Source organism: Dipodomys merriami, unplaced genomic scaffold, assembly GCF_024711535.1.
Source record: "Dipodomys merriami isolate MVZ:Mamm:240054 unplaced genomic scaffold, mDipMer1.0.p SCAF_38, whole genome shotgun sequence".
Lineage (NCBI taxonomy): Eukaryota > Metazoa > Chordata > Mammalia > Rodentia > Heteromyidae > Dipodomys > Dipodomys merriami.
This window is the reverse complement of record NW_027205381.1, coordinates 8965628-8982996: the sequence shown is the minus strand read 5'-3', so window position 1 is coordinate 8982996 and position 17369 is coordinate 8965628. Positions and strand designations below refer to the sequence as shown.

General features: G+C 42.8%; 1 protein-coding gene and 1 pseudogene across 3 annotated transcripts in view; both read left to right on the top strand.

The window, feature by feature from the left end:
- The first annotated feature begins 152 nt into the window (after window positions 1-152).
- The window catches only part of CUNH11orf54 (chromosome unknown C11orf54 homolog), a 37393-nt gene continuing 20176 nt past the window's right edge, over window positions 153-17369 (top strand). Inside the window, exons 1-5 of one of the 3 annotated variants that reach the window (XM_069989517.1) lie at window positions 153-305; window positions 7570-7718; window positions 9340-9438; window positions 15186-15259; window positions 16120-16221. In XM_069989517.1, the coding sequence (XP_069845618.1) occupies window positions 7664-7718; window positions 9340-9438; window positions 15186-15259; window positions 16120-16221 (330 nt within the window). In that variant the 5' untranslated portion in view covers window positions 153-305; window positions 7570-7663. Of the gene's footprint in view, window positions 306-388; window positions 442-7569; window positions 7719-9339; window positions 9439-15185; window positions 15260-16119; window positions 16222-17369 lie in introns of those variants that run through there. The other 2 variants (XM_069989515.1, XM_069989516.1) reach the window with 2 other exon arrangements.
- On the top strand, window positions 4928-7541 carry LOC138804955 (nucleoplasmin-3 pseudogene; annotated as a pseudogene).

The window sequence follows — 17369 nt, the reverse complement described above, 5'->3', positions numbered from 1 at the left end:
GCGCGGGAGGACGAAGAGCGGGGAAGGGGCCGAGGGGCGGGGTGGGGGGCCAGGGGGTGTGGGGGCCGGCCCGGCCGGAGACGGAGGGGCGGGGCGGGAGCGCCGCTGCAGGGGACAGAGGGATGGGGGGGGCACGGAGGGGGGCACACGGAGGGGCGGGCCGGGACACGGAGGCCGCCGCGGACGGAGGACTGCCGCCGGACGCCGTTGCCGGCTGGCCCCCTCAGGCCTCCCCGCCCGGCGTCGCTGGCGCCCCCAGGCTTCCCCGCCAGGCGCAGCGAGGTCTCGGGAGCTCGCGCTGTCCGGTAGGTAGGCTTTGCGGGTCGGGCGCAGACGTGGTTGCCGGCCGGCGCCCGCAGGCCTCCCCGCCCGGCGTTGCCGGCTGGCGCCCCCAGGCTTCCCCGCCAGGCGCGGCGAGGTCTCGGGAGCACGCGCTGTCCGGTAGGAAGGCTTTGCGGGTCGGGCGCGGCAGGTGTGTCGTGGGGTCTCCTCCGAGCCCATGTCAGGCGGAGCCTCGGGGCAGCCGGGGACCCTGTGCCTCCGGGACCGGCCTCTGCCTTGGACGCTCGTACTCTGTGAAGTAGCCTTTTTTTTCCCCCCAAAAAAGTAGATTTTGTTGTTTAAAAACGGAAGAAACCTTTGATGGACTTAGGCCACATAAGAACAATTCCAGACTAAGTCTGATCCTCATCCTGCCAGACTTCGGTAGCTCACACCTGTAACCCTAGCTAACTTTTCTACAGTTCTAAAAGGTTTTATTTTTAAAAGCGGAAAGAAGAGCCAGGGTCCGGTGGCTCACACCTGTACTCCTAGCCACGGGCAGCTGAAACCTGGAGAATCAGGCTTCAAGGCCACACTGCAGAAAAGTCTGAAAGACTCATCTCCAGCAGAAGCTGAGACGGCTCCAGTAGAATGCCAGTGACGAGGGAACCAGCCAAGCTCTGGATTCAAATCCAAATTAGGGCAAAAAAATTTTTTTTAGTCTGACCTTGTAGGCACCTCTTTCAGTCTGAAGTTACTATGTGCTCCAGTTGCTTGTCTCACAAACTGTCACATTGATCACCTTCATGAGTGAACAGGCACGGCACAAACTGAAAATGCAAACCCCTTGCTGGAGAAAAAGAGAAGTGTCATTGTAGACACTAAAATAGCTGGTGTAGTGGTGCATGCATATCCAAACACTTGAGGATCCCATTTGGTGGTCTGCATTCCATAGCCAGAACTTGTCCCCAATACAAAACATGCTAAAATACTCTAAAAGCTCCCCCGTGGAAATGATCTGGTTTTGCCTTTGTTGGGAAAATGGATGAAAAAGGAATAGGCTGGACTTACCATCAACAGACTAGGAGTGCTAATTGAACAGCCAGAGGCACGGACCTTCCCACGGTTTTGGAGGTTTGGGGTGTTGTGTGAAAAAGTTGGGACAGGTTTTTATATGAGGTCTGAGCAAGGAGACCGGTTAATGAAAAATCCACTAGGTCAAGGGAGGTGGGGGCTTATCAAATGGATCCACAATAGGATGTTTACAGCAGGGCCTGCCCTGCCAGCACATCAAATAAGTACGCATTTACCTGGGATTTTACCTGGTGTCTCTATGGTCCTGGTACAATAGGTGGGGGGAGTCAGTCCTTCATATTCCATCTTTAGATGGAATGATCAGGCCAAGAAGGGAGAGGGAAGTCCTTCAGCCTTAGGTGTCTTAAAATTGGTTGTTGTAGGAAGTGGCACTGTAGCTCAAGTGGTAGAGCCTTGAGCTGAAGAGCTGAGGGACAGCTCCTGAGCCCAGAGTTCAAGCCCCACGACCAACCAAAAAAAAGTAAAGGAGAAATTGGTTGTTTTATACCATTGCAAGTAAACAAATTTAAAGCAAAATTATCAGCATGCTTTGCCATTCTTTTCTTTATATTGTACAGTACTTTTAAGTACAACTTTAAAAACATTTAGATGCAGAATCACTGAAATGTCACAATTTATAGTTAACATAGCCATGTATTTTTTTTGTTGCTATGAGTGGAAGTGCCGTACAAAACTAACTCAGCTGTTCTTAATTTTTTCCCTAAAGTACTGGGGATTGAATCCAGAGCCTCATCAATGCTAGGCAAGCATTGTACCACTTGAGCTAAGCTCCAAGCCTTTTGGGTTTTGAGAAAGGGGGTGTCTTGTTATCCTTAACCTATTTCTGCCTCGCATGTAATGTTTTTATTCTACTTTTTTTTTTAGTCAGTCGTGGGACTTGAACCCAGGGCCTTGATTGCTGTCCCTGAGCTTTTTTGCTAAATGGTAGTGCTAATTTGTGTGTAGACACACACACACACACACACAAAATGTGTGTGCCTGGTGTCAGCATCTGGTGGCCATGTAATTGATAACACTAATTGCATACTGGCATTGCCAATCTTGTCCTAGCACCTTAAATCTGGTACATCATAAATGTTTAACAAAGCTATTCCTGTAAACCTAGCTAGCTGTTCAGGAGGCTGAGATCTGAGAATCATGGTTCAGTCAGCGCAAGTAGGAAAGTCTGTCAGACTCCTACCTCCATTAACTACCAGAAAAAAAAAAACAGAAGTGGTCCTATGACCAACAACAACAACGAAAAATTATTTCTTTTTGTTACCTGAAATTATCATTCCTTCACTGGTGAGCAAGCATAGTAAGGTGTGATAAACCTGGCTTTGTGGATCTGAGTTTCAGTTCTATTTTTGTTATTTACCAGCTGAATGATCCTGGGATCATTCAGCCTATTTAAAATATGTGTATGTGTGAACATAATTCAAGTAGAATCATATGAGCACTTCATGATCATTATAAATTTGGAACACTAAAAATAATTTTATTTCCTGTGAGTCTGAGGGCTCACCTTGCACTTATTTAATAAACATGTTAGAAGTGAGACTACTCAGATCAGTGAGGTGTTCTATTAACAATTTTGATGAGAACCACTGCTAGGCATCTACCTTGGATATCACGAGCCAGGACACTTGCATATCCATGTTCATTGCCACACTATTCACAATAGCCAAGATACAGAAATAGCCCAGATACCCCACAATAGATAAGTGGATCCAAAAAATGTGGTACCTATATATGATAGAATTTACACAGGTAAGTGGATGGAACTAGACCAAATCATGCTAAGTGAAGTAAGATCAGAGAGATAAACAGCACATGTTCTTATTTGTGGGAGTTAAATCTAAAATGCACTGAGATATGGTAAAATATACAGAATTGTAGATAAGTATAGAAAGACCAAAAGATGATATTCTTAGAATCACAAAGGTGCAATGCCCAAGCGCCTCTTAATATGTATATAAAATAGTATACATACTAAAACAAACTTCAAGATACAGAAACAAAAGACTTTTCTTTTTTTAGCTTTTAATTCTGTCTTTTCCTGATGGATGGTGTATTCATGTGTATATCTGGAGGGCTGGGAAGGCACAGAACTCAAGGGGAAATGGGTGAAAAAGTGCAGCAGTGGAGTTCACTGGACACTGATGAAAGTGAACTATACAACTTGTGGATGGAGAATGAGCGAACAGAAGACACTGTACAAAAGGAAATGTACTCATTACCTGCCACGTGTAAATGTAACCCTTCTATACATCATTTCTATAATAAATTTAAAGAATTTTTGCCAGGCACTGGTGACTCACACCTGTAATCCTAGCTATTCAGGATGCTGAGATCTGATTATTGCAGTTCAAAGTTGGCCCAGGCAGGAAAGTCTGTGATACTTATCTCCAATTAACCACCAAAAAACCAGACGTGGTGGTATGGCTCCAATGATAAAGTGCTCACCTTGTGTTGAAATGCACAGGGACTATGCCCAGGCCCAGAGTTGAAGCCCCATGATTGACAGAAGAAAAACAAAAAAGATTTTTATTTTTATGAGCACACTGCAGTGCTCTTAGAAACTCAACCAGCCTTAAGAGTTTTATATTCCTGTTGTGATTGGCCTGGACTGAAGTTAGAGTCCATCTATTCTCCCCCTTCATTTTATTTATCTTGCTCTGCTTGCACATCTCAACATTTTTATACCTGATGTGAGGTAAGTACTACTATCTGTGGATGTGTTGCTACTTACTGTGAAGTGTATCTGGAGAATGATTTTAAGATAGCAAGTTTCACTTGTTATATTAAGGTAATTGAAAAAACTTGTCTACCAAGAAAAATTACTTATTTGTAAACTAAAGTTTCAGAAGCTAATCATTCCATAGGTTTCCATTTCTATTAGTAATTTTAATTTTCTTTTGAAAATTGTAGCCTAGGCCTTCACACACAGTGAGACTAAAGGAGGATCCTCGGGGAAATGGCGGGGGGGGGGGGAGCAGGGGGGGGACACAAAGGCACAATGCCTATGTGCCTCAGATCATGTAAAATAATAACTACCAAAATTCCAAAAAACATTGTTTTTGAAATCTTTTTAAATTTTCCTTTGTAACAAAATTGTTTTGTTTTGGGTTTTTTTTGGGGGGGGGGTCCAGTCATGGGGCCTGAACTCTGGGCCTGGGCACTGTCCCTCAGCTCTTCGGCTCAAGACTAGCGCTCTACCACTTGAGCCACAGCGCCACTTCCGGCTTTTTTCTTTTTGCTTATGTGGTACTGTGGAATCGGACCCAGTGCCTCATGCATGCAAGGCAAGCGGTCTACCACTGAGCCAACTTCCCCAGCCCCTAAAATTGTTTGGTTTTTTTTTTTGTAAAAAAATTCAGGTTTTGAGCCGGTCACTGGTGGCTCACTCCTGGAATCCTAGCTACTCAAGAGGCTGAGATCTGAGCATCTCGGTTCAAAGCCAGCCTGGGCATGAGACTCTTATCTCCAGTAAACCACCAGGAAACTGGAAATGGTGCTGTAGCTCAAGTGGTAGGGTGCTTGTCTTAGGTTGAAGACTGACAGCACCGAGGCCCAGAGTTCAAGCCCCACAACCAACCAAAAAAAAAAAAAAATCAAGTTTTGGGAACTGGGGATGTGCTTATAGAGTGTTTGCCTAGCATTCATGAAACCCTGGGTACAATTCCCCAATAGCACATAACAGAGAAAGCTGGAAGTAGTGCTGTGGCTTAAGTGGTAGAGCACTAGCCTTTAGCACAGAGATACTTACTTTTTAGCTTAAAAGTCAAATACTAATCTGTTTTAAGAATGGTTATGTGTGTGTTGATTCATATGCGCGTACACATACACTATACAGTATAGTATAATAGGCATATCATGTATCTAGTATACATAATATGCTACCTACAACCACTTAGCTTGTGTGTGTGTGTGTGTGTGTGTGTGTGTGTGTGTGTGTGTGTGTCTGCTGGTACTAGGACTTGAACTTTGCATTCTGACTCTGTTTTTTTACTCTTCCATTTGAACCATGCCTCTGGTATAGATTTTTTTTTGGTGGTTAAGTAGAGGTAAGAGTCTTAGAGATTTTGTCTGCCCAAACTGGCTTTGAACTCTGATCCTGCTAAGTAGTAAAGATATCCAGCTAGACACTTGTTCATAATCCTTAGTAATTCTCATGTAACTGTAATCCTCTGTATAGTATCTTTACAATAAAAAAAAAAAAGATTTATTTACCATTGACCAACCAAACCCTAGAAAATTAAGTTCATATGCTGGGCACCTGTGGCTCTGGCCTGTAATCCTAGCTACTCAGGAGGCTGAGATCTGAGGATCATGGTTTGAAGCCAGCTGGGGCAGGAAAGTCCATGAGACTTAGCTCCAGTTAACCACCAGAAAACCAGAAGTGGTGCTGTGGCATAAGTGGTGGAACACTAGCTTTGAGCTGAACCTGAAGGACAGCACCCAGGCCCAGAGTTCAAGCCCCACAACCAACAAAATGAGAAAAAGAAAAAAAAGAGAAAATTAAGATCAATGAGGATAAGTAACCAAAGAAAGGAATCACGGGTACCTTCTTGGTTTGGGAATTTTCTCTTTTGTCTTTTTGTTTTGTTTTGTTTTTGGGTCCGGTCGTGGGGCCTGAACTCTGGGCCTGGGCGCTGTCCCTTAGCTCTTTAGCTCAAGGCTAGCGCTCTACCACTTGAGCCACAGCACCACTTCCGGCTTTTTTCTTTTTGCTTATGTGGTGCTGAGGAATTGAACACAAGGCCTCAGGCATGTAAGGCAAGCCCTCTACCACTGAGCCAACTTCCCAGCCCTCTTGTGTCTTTTTAAATGTTAACCATTTAAAAGAACAAAGCCTAGTGCCAGACTCCTTACAGCATGGCCGATGGTGCTGCTGCTAATTTAACATTCCTGAGCCAGGGAAGCCAAGTCCATGCCAGGGTGTCGGGTAAGTGAAGCCCGGTTCCCGTCACCATGGACAGTTTCTTCTTTGTCTGTGAACTCTCGGGCTACACTTATTCCTTCACCTTTAAAGTAGAGAAGGAGGAAGATGCAGAGCATATGTCGGCATTAACTATGCTCTGCCTCACCAAGGGGGTAAAGGATAAGGATAACGTGGTAGAAATTGTTGCCCAGCACCATAACCACCAGGAGATTGCAGTACCTGTGGCCAATCTCAAGTTGTCTTGCCAGCCCATGCTTAGTCTGGATGACTTTCAGCTTCAAATACCTGTGACTTTCCAGCTGACGTCCGGCTTTGGCCCTGTACAGATCACTGGTTGGCACCAGATTGTTACTATAAGCAATGATGGTTCTGAAGATGATGAGAGTGAAGAGGAAGATGGAGAGGAGGAAGCTGAGTTGTTCACTATCCTTCCTGCAAAAAGCAGAGGGGCAGGCTCTAGTTCTTTTTGGTCAAGTATCTGCCTGCTTACATGTGCTGCACACCACATTCCTGGACAAGTGTAAAGAACTATGTATGTTCTTCATTGTAGAGGAGTTGGGTGGAAGAGAGTTAGTATGGTGCTGGGATAACAAGGGCAGTCTCCATAGGGCCTTGGTCCCAAACTATGCCTTTTCTGTAAGGGTGGAAGACTCTCTTCTTTTTCATGAGCATTGGAAGTCAGTATTTGAACACTATAATAGCATTTTTAAACACTTTTTATATTTTTAGATAAATGTTTAAAGTACTGAGGGGTTTTTGAAGGAAAAACAAAAAAAAACAGTGCCAGTAGTCCCAGCTACTCAACAGTCTGAAATCTGAGGATTGTGGTTTGAAGCCACCTAGAGCAGGAAAGTGCCTGAGATTTATCTCCAATTACACCACAGCAGGCCAGAAAAAAAAAAAAAAAAGAGCTATGGTAGAGTGCTAGCATTAAATAGTAAAGCTAAGGAATAGTGCTAAGGCTTGAGTTCAGTCCTCAGTACTGGCAAGAGAGAGTGATAAAGAGATAGAGAGATAATATAACACTGGTTGGAAATATAGCTCTGTGGTAGAAGTGTGCCTAGCATGCATGAGGCCCTGGGTTTGATCCCCAGGACAACAAAAAAGAATAGTATTAGAAGAGGTCACTTGGGCATTGTTCAGTTGAAATACTAGATGCTGTGATTGTCTTTCTGTGGGAACAGGAAAATCTTTTGCTCTCTTTATATAACTGAACTCTTGAGTGTAGAAAATTCAAAATGTATTTTGCCCTCTTTATGGTTATGTAACCCTTAATTGTTCATTTACAGAGCAGTGGCTGTTCTTGCTGATAACACTGTAAACTTGTAATAACTGGCCAACACCAGCTCCACCTGCAACCTCCCACCTAAAGAAGAAGGAAACATGGCTTGTAATGAGTTTTCTCTTCATGTGCCAACTCTGAAGGAGCTTGCTGGAGGTAAAAACAATATTTACGTTGGGGTTTTTTTATTTTTATTTTTGTCAGTCGTGGGGCTTGAACTCTAGGCCTGGGCGGTGTCCCTCAGGTCTTCTGCTCAAGGCTAGCACTCTACCACTTGAGCCACAACACCACTTGCAGTTTTCTGGTGGTTTACTGGAGATAAACCAGGCCTTTCCTGCCTGGGCTGGCTTTGAACCATGATCCTCAGATCTCAGTTAGGATTACAGGCGTGAGCCACCAGTGCCCGGCTCACTTTGGATTTTTAAGATCTATTTTAAGGTAAAAATGATTTTAATGTATTTTACTCCTTATCTGTGTTTTTATCTTGGTTGTTGAAATGGTACTTTCAATACAGAATTTTCCATTTCAGTATTTGTCCTGTACTGTTTTGTTTTGTGCTAGACTAGGCTTGAACTCAGGGACTGGGCACTGTCCCTGAGCCCCTATCTCTCTCTCTCTCTCTCTCTTTTTGCCAGTCATGGCATTTGAACTCAGGGCCTGGGTGCTGTCCCTAAGCTCTTTTGCTCAAAGGTAGCACTCTACCACTTTGAGGTACCACTTCTCGATTTCTGGTGGTTAATTGGAGATAAAATTCTTAGGGACTTTCGTGCTAGGTCAGGTTTTGAACCTTGATCCTCAGTTACAGGCATAAGCCACTGGCACCCAGCTTGTCCCTGAACTTCTTTTTGTTCAAGGTTAGCATTCTACCATTTGAGCCACAGCTACATTTTTTCAGCTTTTTGGCAGTTTTTTGTTGGAGTAAGTCTCACCGGCTTTCCTGTCTGAGCTGGCTTCAAACTGTGATCCTCAGATCTCAGCCTCCTAAGTAGCTAGGATTGCAGGCGAGAGCCACTGGCTCCAGTCTGTACTAGTATTTTTTGTTTTTGTTTTTATTGAGAAAGTTCAAAATTGTGTTTCTCTTAAAAAAAAAAAAACAAGAAAACTAAATTCAGCATTTATACATGTTTGATGATACCAGTTTTACACAAGGGACTGGTACTCCAAGATTTAAATATGTGTGATGTGCCCAGGCAGAGTTCAAGCCACACACAACCAACAAAAAAAAAAAAAAAAAAGGAATAAAAAGAAAGGGAAGGTGGCTCAGAGCTTGCCTTGAATGTATGAAGCTCTGGGTTCGATTCCTCAGCACCACATAAGCAGAAAAAGCAGAAGTGGCGCTTTAGCTCAAGTGGTTAAACTCTTGCCTTGAGCTGAAGAGCTCAGGGACAGGCCCAGAGTTGAAGCCCTACAACCAAAAAAAATAAATAAATAAAATAAAATAAGATAAGTATAGGTTGCCAGTAAGTCACACAGAAAACTTAAGGGAAGGGCTGGGAAGGTGGCTTAGTGGTAGAGTGTTTACCTTGCATGCATGAGGCCCTGGGTTCGATTCCTCAGCACCACATAAGCAGAAAAAAAAAAAGCCACAAGTGGCACTATGGCTCAAGTGGTAGAGGGCTAGCCTTGAGCTGAAGAGCTGAGGGACAGTGCCCAGGCCCAGAGTTCAGGCCCCACAACTGGACCAAAAAAAAAAAAAAAAACGAAGAAAACTTAAGGGAAGAGTTAAATGCCAAATTTTGACTTCATGTCAAGCATCCCTTTTTCACATGTTTATTAGTTTTGCAGAAGGGGCTGAAAGATAACTTCGCTGATGTCCAGGTCTCTGTAGTTGATTGTCCTGATTTGACTAAGGAACCATTTACCTTTCCTGTAAAAGGTAAGCAAGCTTTTTAATATGCTTTTGGTTTTCATTTTTTCTGAGCCCATATAATTTTTTTTTTTTTTTGGTCAGTCATAGGGCTTGAACTCGGGGCCTAGGTGCTGTCCCTCAGCTCTTCAGCTCAAAGCTAGTGCTCTACCACTTGAGCCACTTCCAGTTTTCTAGTGGTTTATTGGAGATAAGAGTCTCATGGACTTTCCTGCCTGGGCTGGCTTTGAACCATGATCCTCAGATCTCAACCTTCTTAGTATCTAGGATTACAGGTGTGAACCACCAGCATCTGGCTCCATATTATTTTTTTTAATCAGTAAAATAGCATATTGTGGGCTGGGAAGGTGGCTCAGTGGTAGAGTGCTTGCCTTGCATGCATGAGGCCCTGGGATCAATTCCTCAGCACCACATAAGCAGAAAAAGCCAGAAGTGGCACTGTGGCTCAAGTGGTAGAGTGCTAGTCTTGATCTGAAGAGCTGAGGGACAGCATCCAGGCCCAGAGCTCAGGCCCCATGACTGGCCAAAAAAAAAAAAAAGAAAGAAAAAAGAAAATACCATATTGTTAAAAACTTAGAGGCTAAATTTTGCCTGATTTCTATGTTCATTTTTAATGTTGGTCAAATTTCACTTTATACCCACATAGGAAAGATAATGTTTTATGTGCTTCACTGGTTGTATAATAGATATTCCATAAACTGGAAATTTTTGTTTGTTTGTTTTTTTGTAGTACTAGTGAACTCTAGCCCGTTGTGGACTGGCCCAATGCCCCCAGTTCTCAATAGGCTAGAATATTGTGTGTGTGTGTGTGTGTGTGTGTGTGTGTGTGCCAAAACTGGGACTTGCACTCAGGGCCAGGGCACAGTCCCTTAGCTTTTTCCACTCAGTGCTGATGCTCTACCACTTGAGTGGTTACTTGAAGACAAGAGTCTCAAGGATTTTCCTGCCTGAGTTGGCTTCAAACTAATCTTAGTCATTAGGACTGCATGAACTACTATGAACCACCGGCTAAGAATATTGATACTGTATCCTGATATCATAATTGCTTTTAATTGTTCAAATGAGTATTAGGACACTAACTTTAATTTTTGGTTTTATTTCTTTATTCAATACCATAAAGGATCTTAAAAGGCTTATATTTAATTCACTTATTAAATACTTCCAACTTTTCAATAAATTTGCAAAGTGGTACACTGGAAAATAGATACATTATTTGAAATGAAAAGGGAAGGACATTAATATTGGTTGAGTATAATAATGTGTCATTATGGTAGATGCCCATTTTTTGTTGACTTAATACTGCAAAGTATTAGTTGCAAACATAGAAAAGAAACTGAAACTGAGAGAAGCTGAAGTGTGAGGCAGCTCTGTCTGCCTCAGAAGTCCTTCTACCAAAACTATTGCTCTCTTATGTAATTGATACCTTCTATTAAAAAGATACCTGGAGGGGCTGGGAAGGTGGCTCAGTGGTAGAGTGCTTGCCTTGCATGCATGAGGCCCTGGGTTCTACTCCTCAGCACCACATAAGCAGAAAAAAGCAGAAGTGGTGCTGTGGTTCAAGTGGTAGAGTGCTAGCCTTGAGCTGAAGAGCTGAGGGACAGTGCCAAGGCCCAGAGTTCAGGCCCCATGACTGACAAAAAAAAAAGATACCTAGAAAAAATTAAAAATAAATAAATAAAACAAAAAGATACCTGGGCCAGGTGCTAGTACTTCATGCCTGTAATCCTAGCTACTCAGGAGGCTGAGATCTGAGAATGGTTGTTCAAAGCCAGTCCAGGCACGAAAATCTATAAGACTCTTATCTCCAATTAACCACCAGAAGACTGGAAGTAGAGCTATGATTCAAAGTGGTAGAGCACTAGCCTTGAGCAAAATAGCTCACCGACAGTGTCTAGGCCTTGAGTTCAAGCCTCAAGTCCTAGTAATAGCATACACACACATGCACACACACACATGCACATGCATGCACGCAATGAAAAAGTCTGATTGTAAGTAGTCAGGTAAATTCTAAAACTTACTTGTGTCTGATCCAGATTCTCTCAGCACTTTGAAATCATTTAGAATAATATTTTAGGCCATTCTTATTTTGTGTAACTCCCTTGGTTTTTCTATTTATTGCTGTTTGAATTGCTACTTTGAAATTTTTAGGTCTTGAAGAGCTCTCTTAGCTATATGTAAAATATATAATATAGAATATATATTATATATAATATAAAATGCTGATGTATTTTCAGCTACTTAAAGGACATTTCTACCAATAATTTCCTGTCTTTCCTCTGTATTCACCATTATTAGCTCTCTTACCTAGACTGCTAAGGGTCATCTAATGTTTTCTTTATACTTGGTCTTAGCCAAAGGCTCAAAAGTAATTCCTGGTGACTTCTCTAGAATTCAGACTCCCTGTCATTTCTGAGAAACTTGTTTATGAATAATTTACATGGAAAACATTTCCTAAATCCCTATTTACAAGAAGGACCTTATAAGACTTTTTTTTTTTTTTTTTTTTTTTTTTTTTGGTCTTTTGAACTCTGGGCCTGGGTGCTCTCCCTCAGCTCTTCAGCTCAAGGTTAGCACTCTACCAAATGACCCACAGTGACACTTAGAGTTTTCTGGTGGTTAATTGGAGATAAAAGTCTCACACTCTTTCCTGCCCAAGCTGGCTTTGAACCATAATTCTTAGATCTCAGTCTCCCAAGTAGCTAGGATTACAGGTGTGAGCCACCAGTGTCTGGTTTCTTAGAAGACTTTTGCATGTCAACCTTCTGTGCAGCTGAAGAAACATTTATTTTACTATGTAACGTGTTAGCATAAAACCGGCAAATCTACTTTTTTCTCAAATAGAAGTTAATGTTTATGACTCTTCACTTTAAAAAAAAATGTCCCTCACACATGTTGTTGGCTCATGCCTTTAATCCTAGCTACTTAGGAAACTGAGATCTGAGGATCACGGTAAAAGTGAGCCCAGACAATTACCTAGCAAGCTAATTAGCAAAAAAGAAGCTAGACTGGAGATGTGACTCCAAGTGGTAGGATACCAATGTTGAGTGAAAAAGCTGAAGGAAAATTTGAGGCCATGAGTTCAATCCCAGGTATTAGCATAAAAAAGCCTTCTATGAAATTGTGTCTAGCTATATTGTGCTAATAGTAAAATGTAAGTAGAATAGTAGAGATATAATGCTGTAAAAGGACATGATATTACACTCAAGACTCTGGGCTTTGATAATAATAATAATTTCCACCATCGAAAAAATAAACTTTCACCTGACTTATGTAATTGTGACCCCTTTATAGTAACAATTTTTTTTTTTTTTTTGGCTAATCCTGGAGCATGAACTCAGGGCCTGGGTGCTCTCCCTGGACTTCTTTTGCTCACTAGTATTCTACCGTTTGAGCCACTGCGCCACTTCTGGCTTTTTCTGTTTATGTGGTACTGAGGAATCGAACCCACGACATCATGCATGCTAGGCAAGCACTCTACCACTAAGCCACATTACCAGCCATATAATAACAATATTTTTTAACTTAAAAAAATAAACTTCCAGCCGGGCGCTGGTGGCTCACGCCTGTAATCCTAGCTACTCAGGAGGCTGAGATCTGAGGATCGCGGTTCAAAGCCAGCCCGGGCAGGAAAGACCCTATCTCCAATAAACCACCAGAAAACCGGAAGTGGCGCTGTAGCTCAAGTGGTAGAGTGCTCGCCTTGAGCTGAAGAGCTGAGGGACAGCGCCCAGGCCCAGAGTTCAAGCCCCACGACTGACAAAAAAATAAATAAATAAATAAATAAATAAATTTCCCAGGAGGCAGTGGATCATGCCTGTAATCCTAGCTACTCAAGAGGCTTGAGATCTGAGAATCCCATTTAAAGTCAGTCTGGGTAGGAAAGTCCCTGAGACTCTTTATCTCCCATTAACCAACAAAAGCCAGAAGTAGCCAGTGCTGGTGGCTCACACCTGTAATCCTAGCTACTCAGGAGGCTGAGATCTGAGAATTATGGTTTGAAGCCAGCTTGGGCAGGAAAGTCCATGAGACTCTCTTATCTCCAATAAATTACACAGAAAAAAGCCCCAAATGGCACTGGCTCAGGTGGTAAAGTGCTAGCCTTGAGCAAAAGAAACTCAGGGACAGCACCCAGGCCAGTGTTAAAGCCTCAGGACCAGAAAAAAAAAAAAAAAAGGCCAGAAGTAGAACTATAGCTCAAGTGGTAGAACACCAGCCTTGAGCAGAAAAACCTAAGGTCTAGTTCCCAGGCCCTGAGTTCAAGCTCCAGTACTGGCACAAAAAAAGAAAAACTAAGTAGGCAAACTGAAATACAAAACTCCTAGCATCTAAACCTTATCTGTCATTTGTATTAAAACTACCAGAAATAAACTTAAAAGAATATTTCCAAAAAAAAAAGAATATTTCCCAATATAGATGTAAAAACTATATATATATATTCTCTCCAGTGCCAGTGGGTCAAGCCTGCAATCCTAGATACTGAGGAGCCTGAGATCTGATGATTGTGGCTCAAAGCTATGATGAAAAGTCCATTTATCTTCAATCACCAAAATGCCAGAAGTGGAACTGTAGCTCAAATGGTAGAATGCTAGGCTTCAAGAAAGCTAAAGAACTGTCCCCAGGTCCTAAGGTCAAGCCCCAGGACTAGCGAACACACACACACACACACACACACACACACACACACACACACACACACACACACACACGCACACACACGCACACACACACACCTATTTCTCCTCGAGTGAGTTGGGGGTTTTTTTGTTGGTTTTTTTTGTTTTTTTTTGTCAGTCCTGGGACTTGAACTCTGGGCCTGGGCACTGTCCCTCAGCTCTTCAGCTCAAGGCAAGCACTCTATCACTTGAGCCATAGCACCACTTCCAGTTTTCTGGTGGTTAATTGGAGATAAGAGTCCCATGGACTTTCCTGCCTGAGCTGGCTTTGAACCATGATCCTCTGATCTCAGCCTCCTGAGTAGCTAGGATTATAAGCATTGGCCACCAGCACCTGGCTTCTTTTTTAAATTACAATTTTATTATCGTTAATGTAGTGGTAGAAAGAGTTACCATTCAACTAGAGTAAGTTGTTTTTAAGTTAAAAAAAAAAGTTCTAACCAAAAGAAGAAAGGAAGAAAGAAGGGAAGCAAAGAAGAAAGAAAGGAAGGACCTTCCCACTGGAAAAATATAGACTTTAAGAGATTATGACATTATAGGGGCTGGGAAGGTGGCTCAGTGGTAGAGTGCTTGCCTTGCATGCATGAGGTCCTGGGTTCAATTCCTCAACACCACATAAGCAGAAAAAGCCAGAAGTGGTGCTGTGGCTCAAGTGGTAGAGTGTTAGCCTTGAGCTGAAGGGCTGAGGGACAGCATCCAGGCCCAGAGTCAGGCCCCACAACCGACAAAACAAAAACAAAAGAGATTATGACATTATCGACTAATTCCAGAAATTTTATCCAGTCTGAACTTGGTCCTGTCAGTAGCTTTTAGTTATTTGAATTCTTTGAACTGTATCAAGTGGTACTTAGAGATGATAATATTGCAGACACAGCTAAAAGAGGACACGTGTGCTAGTTATATCTTCCAAGCCCTGCTGTTGGCAAAACTAGGAGAATGGAGAAGTGGTATACTATGAACTATTCATAAATTAAATTATTATCTTCTGGCATTTAATTCTGAAGTGGTGTGCTTACCTATTTTACCTATAGTTCCACTTCTGGCATTTTGGTGATTCAAGATTAATGGCTTGTGTTTTTTTAGGCATCTGTGGGAAAACTAGAATTGCAGAAGTAGGAGGTGTGCCTTACTTAATGCCTCTTGTAAACAAAAAAAAAGTAAGTGTACATTTTACTCTTCACATTCACATTGAAGATGGTGGAAATTGGGTTGATTCCTGTTTATTATAAGAAAATTGATCAATGTAGCAAGCAAAGAAGTGCTTTAAAATTTGGTTATAAAAAAGGAAGTTAGGCCAGGCGCTGGTGGCTCATGCCTGTAATCCTAGCTACTCAGGAAGCCGAGATCCGAGGATCCTGGTGCAAAGCCAGCCCAGGCAGAAAAGTCTGTGAGACTTTTATCTCCAATAAACCATCAGAAAGACAGAAGTTGTGCTGTGGCTCAAGTGATAGAGCACTCACCTTGAGCTGAAGAGATGAGGGGCACAACCCAGGCCTAGAGTTCAAGCCCCATGACCAAGAAAAGAAAAAAATAGGAAGTTATACTCACAAGATACTGTGTCGGAAATGAATTTTTCACCTTGGGGGAGCTCTGTGGCAAGGAGTGGGGAAGAGAAGAGATGGTGGGAGAACAACAAAGGAGTGGGTAACAATGCTCCGCAGGAAATGTACTTGTTACTTTACTCATGTAACTGTAACCCCTCTGTATAGCGTCTTTATAATAAAAATTTGGGGGGCTGGGAAGGTGGCTCAGTGTTAGAGTGCTTGCCTTGCATGCCTAAGGTCCTGGGTTTGATTCCTCAGCACCACATAAGCAAAAAGAAAAAAGCCGGAAGTGGCGCTGTGGCTCAGGTGGTAGAGTGCTAGCCTTGAGCTGAAGAGCTGAGGGATAGTGCCCAGGCCCAGAGTTCAGGCCCCACGACTGGACCCAAAACAAAACCAAAAAATAAATAAATAAATAAAATTAAAAGTCATGAAATTCGTACGTTCTGATTTAAATATGTTTATCCTCATTATAGGTTTATGATCTGAATAAGATTGCACAAGAAATCAAGCTGCCTGGAGCTTTTATTCTTGGAGCAGGGGCAGGACCATTTCAAACTCTTGGATTCAATTCTGAGGTCAGCACACACATAATTCTTCTGTCAGTTTCATGTTTGGTTTGTCTTTTCTTTTTACTGCCCTATCAACAAGCCTACTTTTTTGAGTAAATTTTAAGTAGTTGAAATCATACCTTTCTACACATATACAACTATTTGATACAGATTTGAACTATAGCACATACTCCAACAGGTACAACAGTAGTGGATCAGTAATCTTTATGTTCAGATTTTCTTTTTTGTCAGTCGTGGGCCTTGAACTCTGGGCCTGGGTGCTGTCCCTCAGCTCTTCAGCTCAAGGCTAGCACTCTACCACTTGAGCCACAATACCACTTCTGGTTTTCTGTGGCTAATTGGAGATAAGAATCTCACAGACTTTCCTGACTGAGCTGGCTTTGAACTGTGATCCTCAGATCTCAGTCTCCCGAGTAACTAGGATTAGAGGTGTGAGCCACTAGTACCCAGCTTAGATTCAGATTTTCTTAAGGAATAGGTTCAACCTATATGAGCCAAATCTTTATGGTATTCTGGAAAGACCTTGGAGTGTAAAATTTTGAGATCTTTCCTCAAAAAAAAAGGAAAGCGGGGCTGGGAAGGTGGCTCAGTGGTAGAGCGCTTGCCTTGCATGCCTGAGGCCCTGGGTTCGATTCCTCAGCACCACATAAGCAAAAAGAAAAAAAGCCGGAAGTGGCACTGTAGCTCATGTGAGCGCTAGCCCTGAGCTGAAGAGCTGAGGGATGGCGCCCAGGCCCAGAGTTTAGGCCCCACGACCAGACCCCCCCCCCCCCAAGAAAAAAAAAGAAAAAAACTGGAAGTGGTGCTGTGGCTTAAGTGGTAGAGCGCTAGCCTTGAGCTGAAGAGCTGAGGGACAGCGCCCAGGCCCAGAGTTCAGGCCCCACGACCGGACCCAAAAAAAAAGGAAAGGAGATAGAGAAGGAGAAAGGAAAGAAAGGAAGGGAGGGTAGAATAAGAACAGGGACAGCCAGGCACTGGTGGCTCACCCCTGTAATCCTAGCTACTCAGGAGGCTGAGATCTGAGGATCTGAGATTCTTTTTTTTTTTTTTTTTTTTTTTTTTTTTTTGTCAGTGGTGGGGCCTGAGTGCTGTCCCTCAGCTCTTAAGCTCAAGGCTAGCGCTTGACCACTTGAGCCACAGTGCCACTTCTGGCT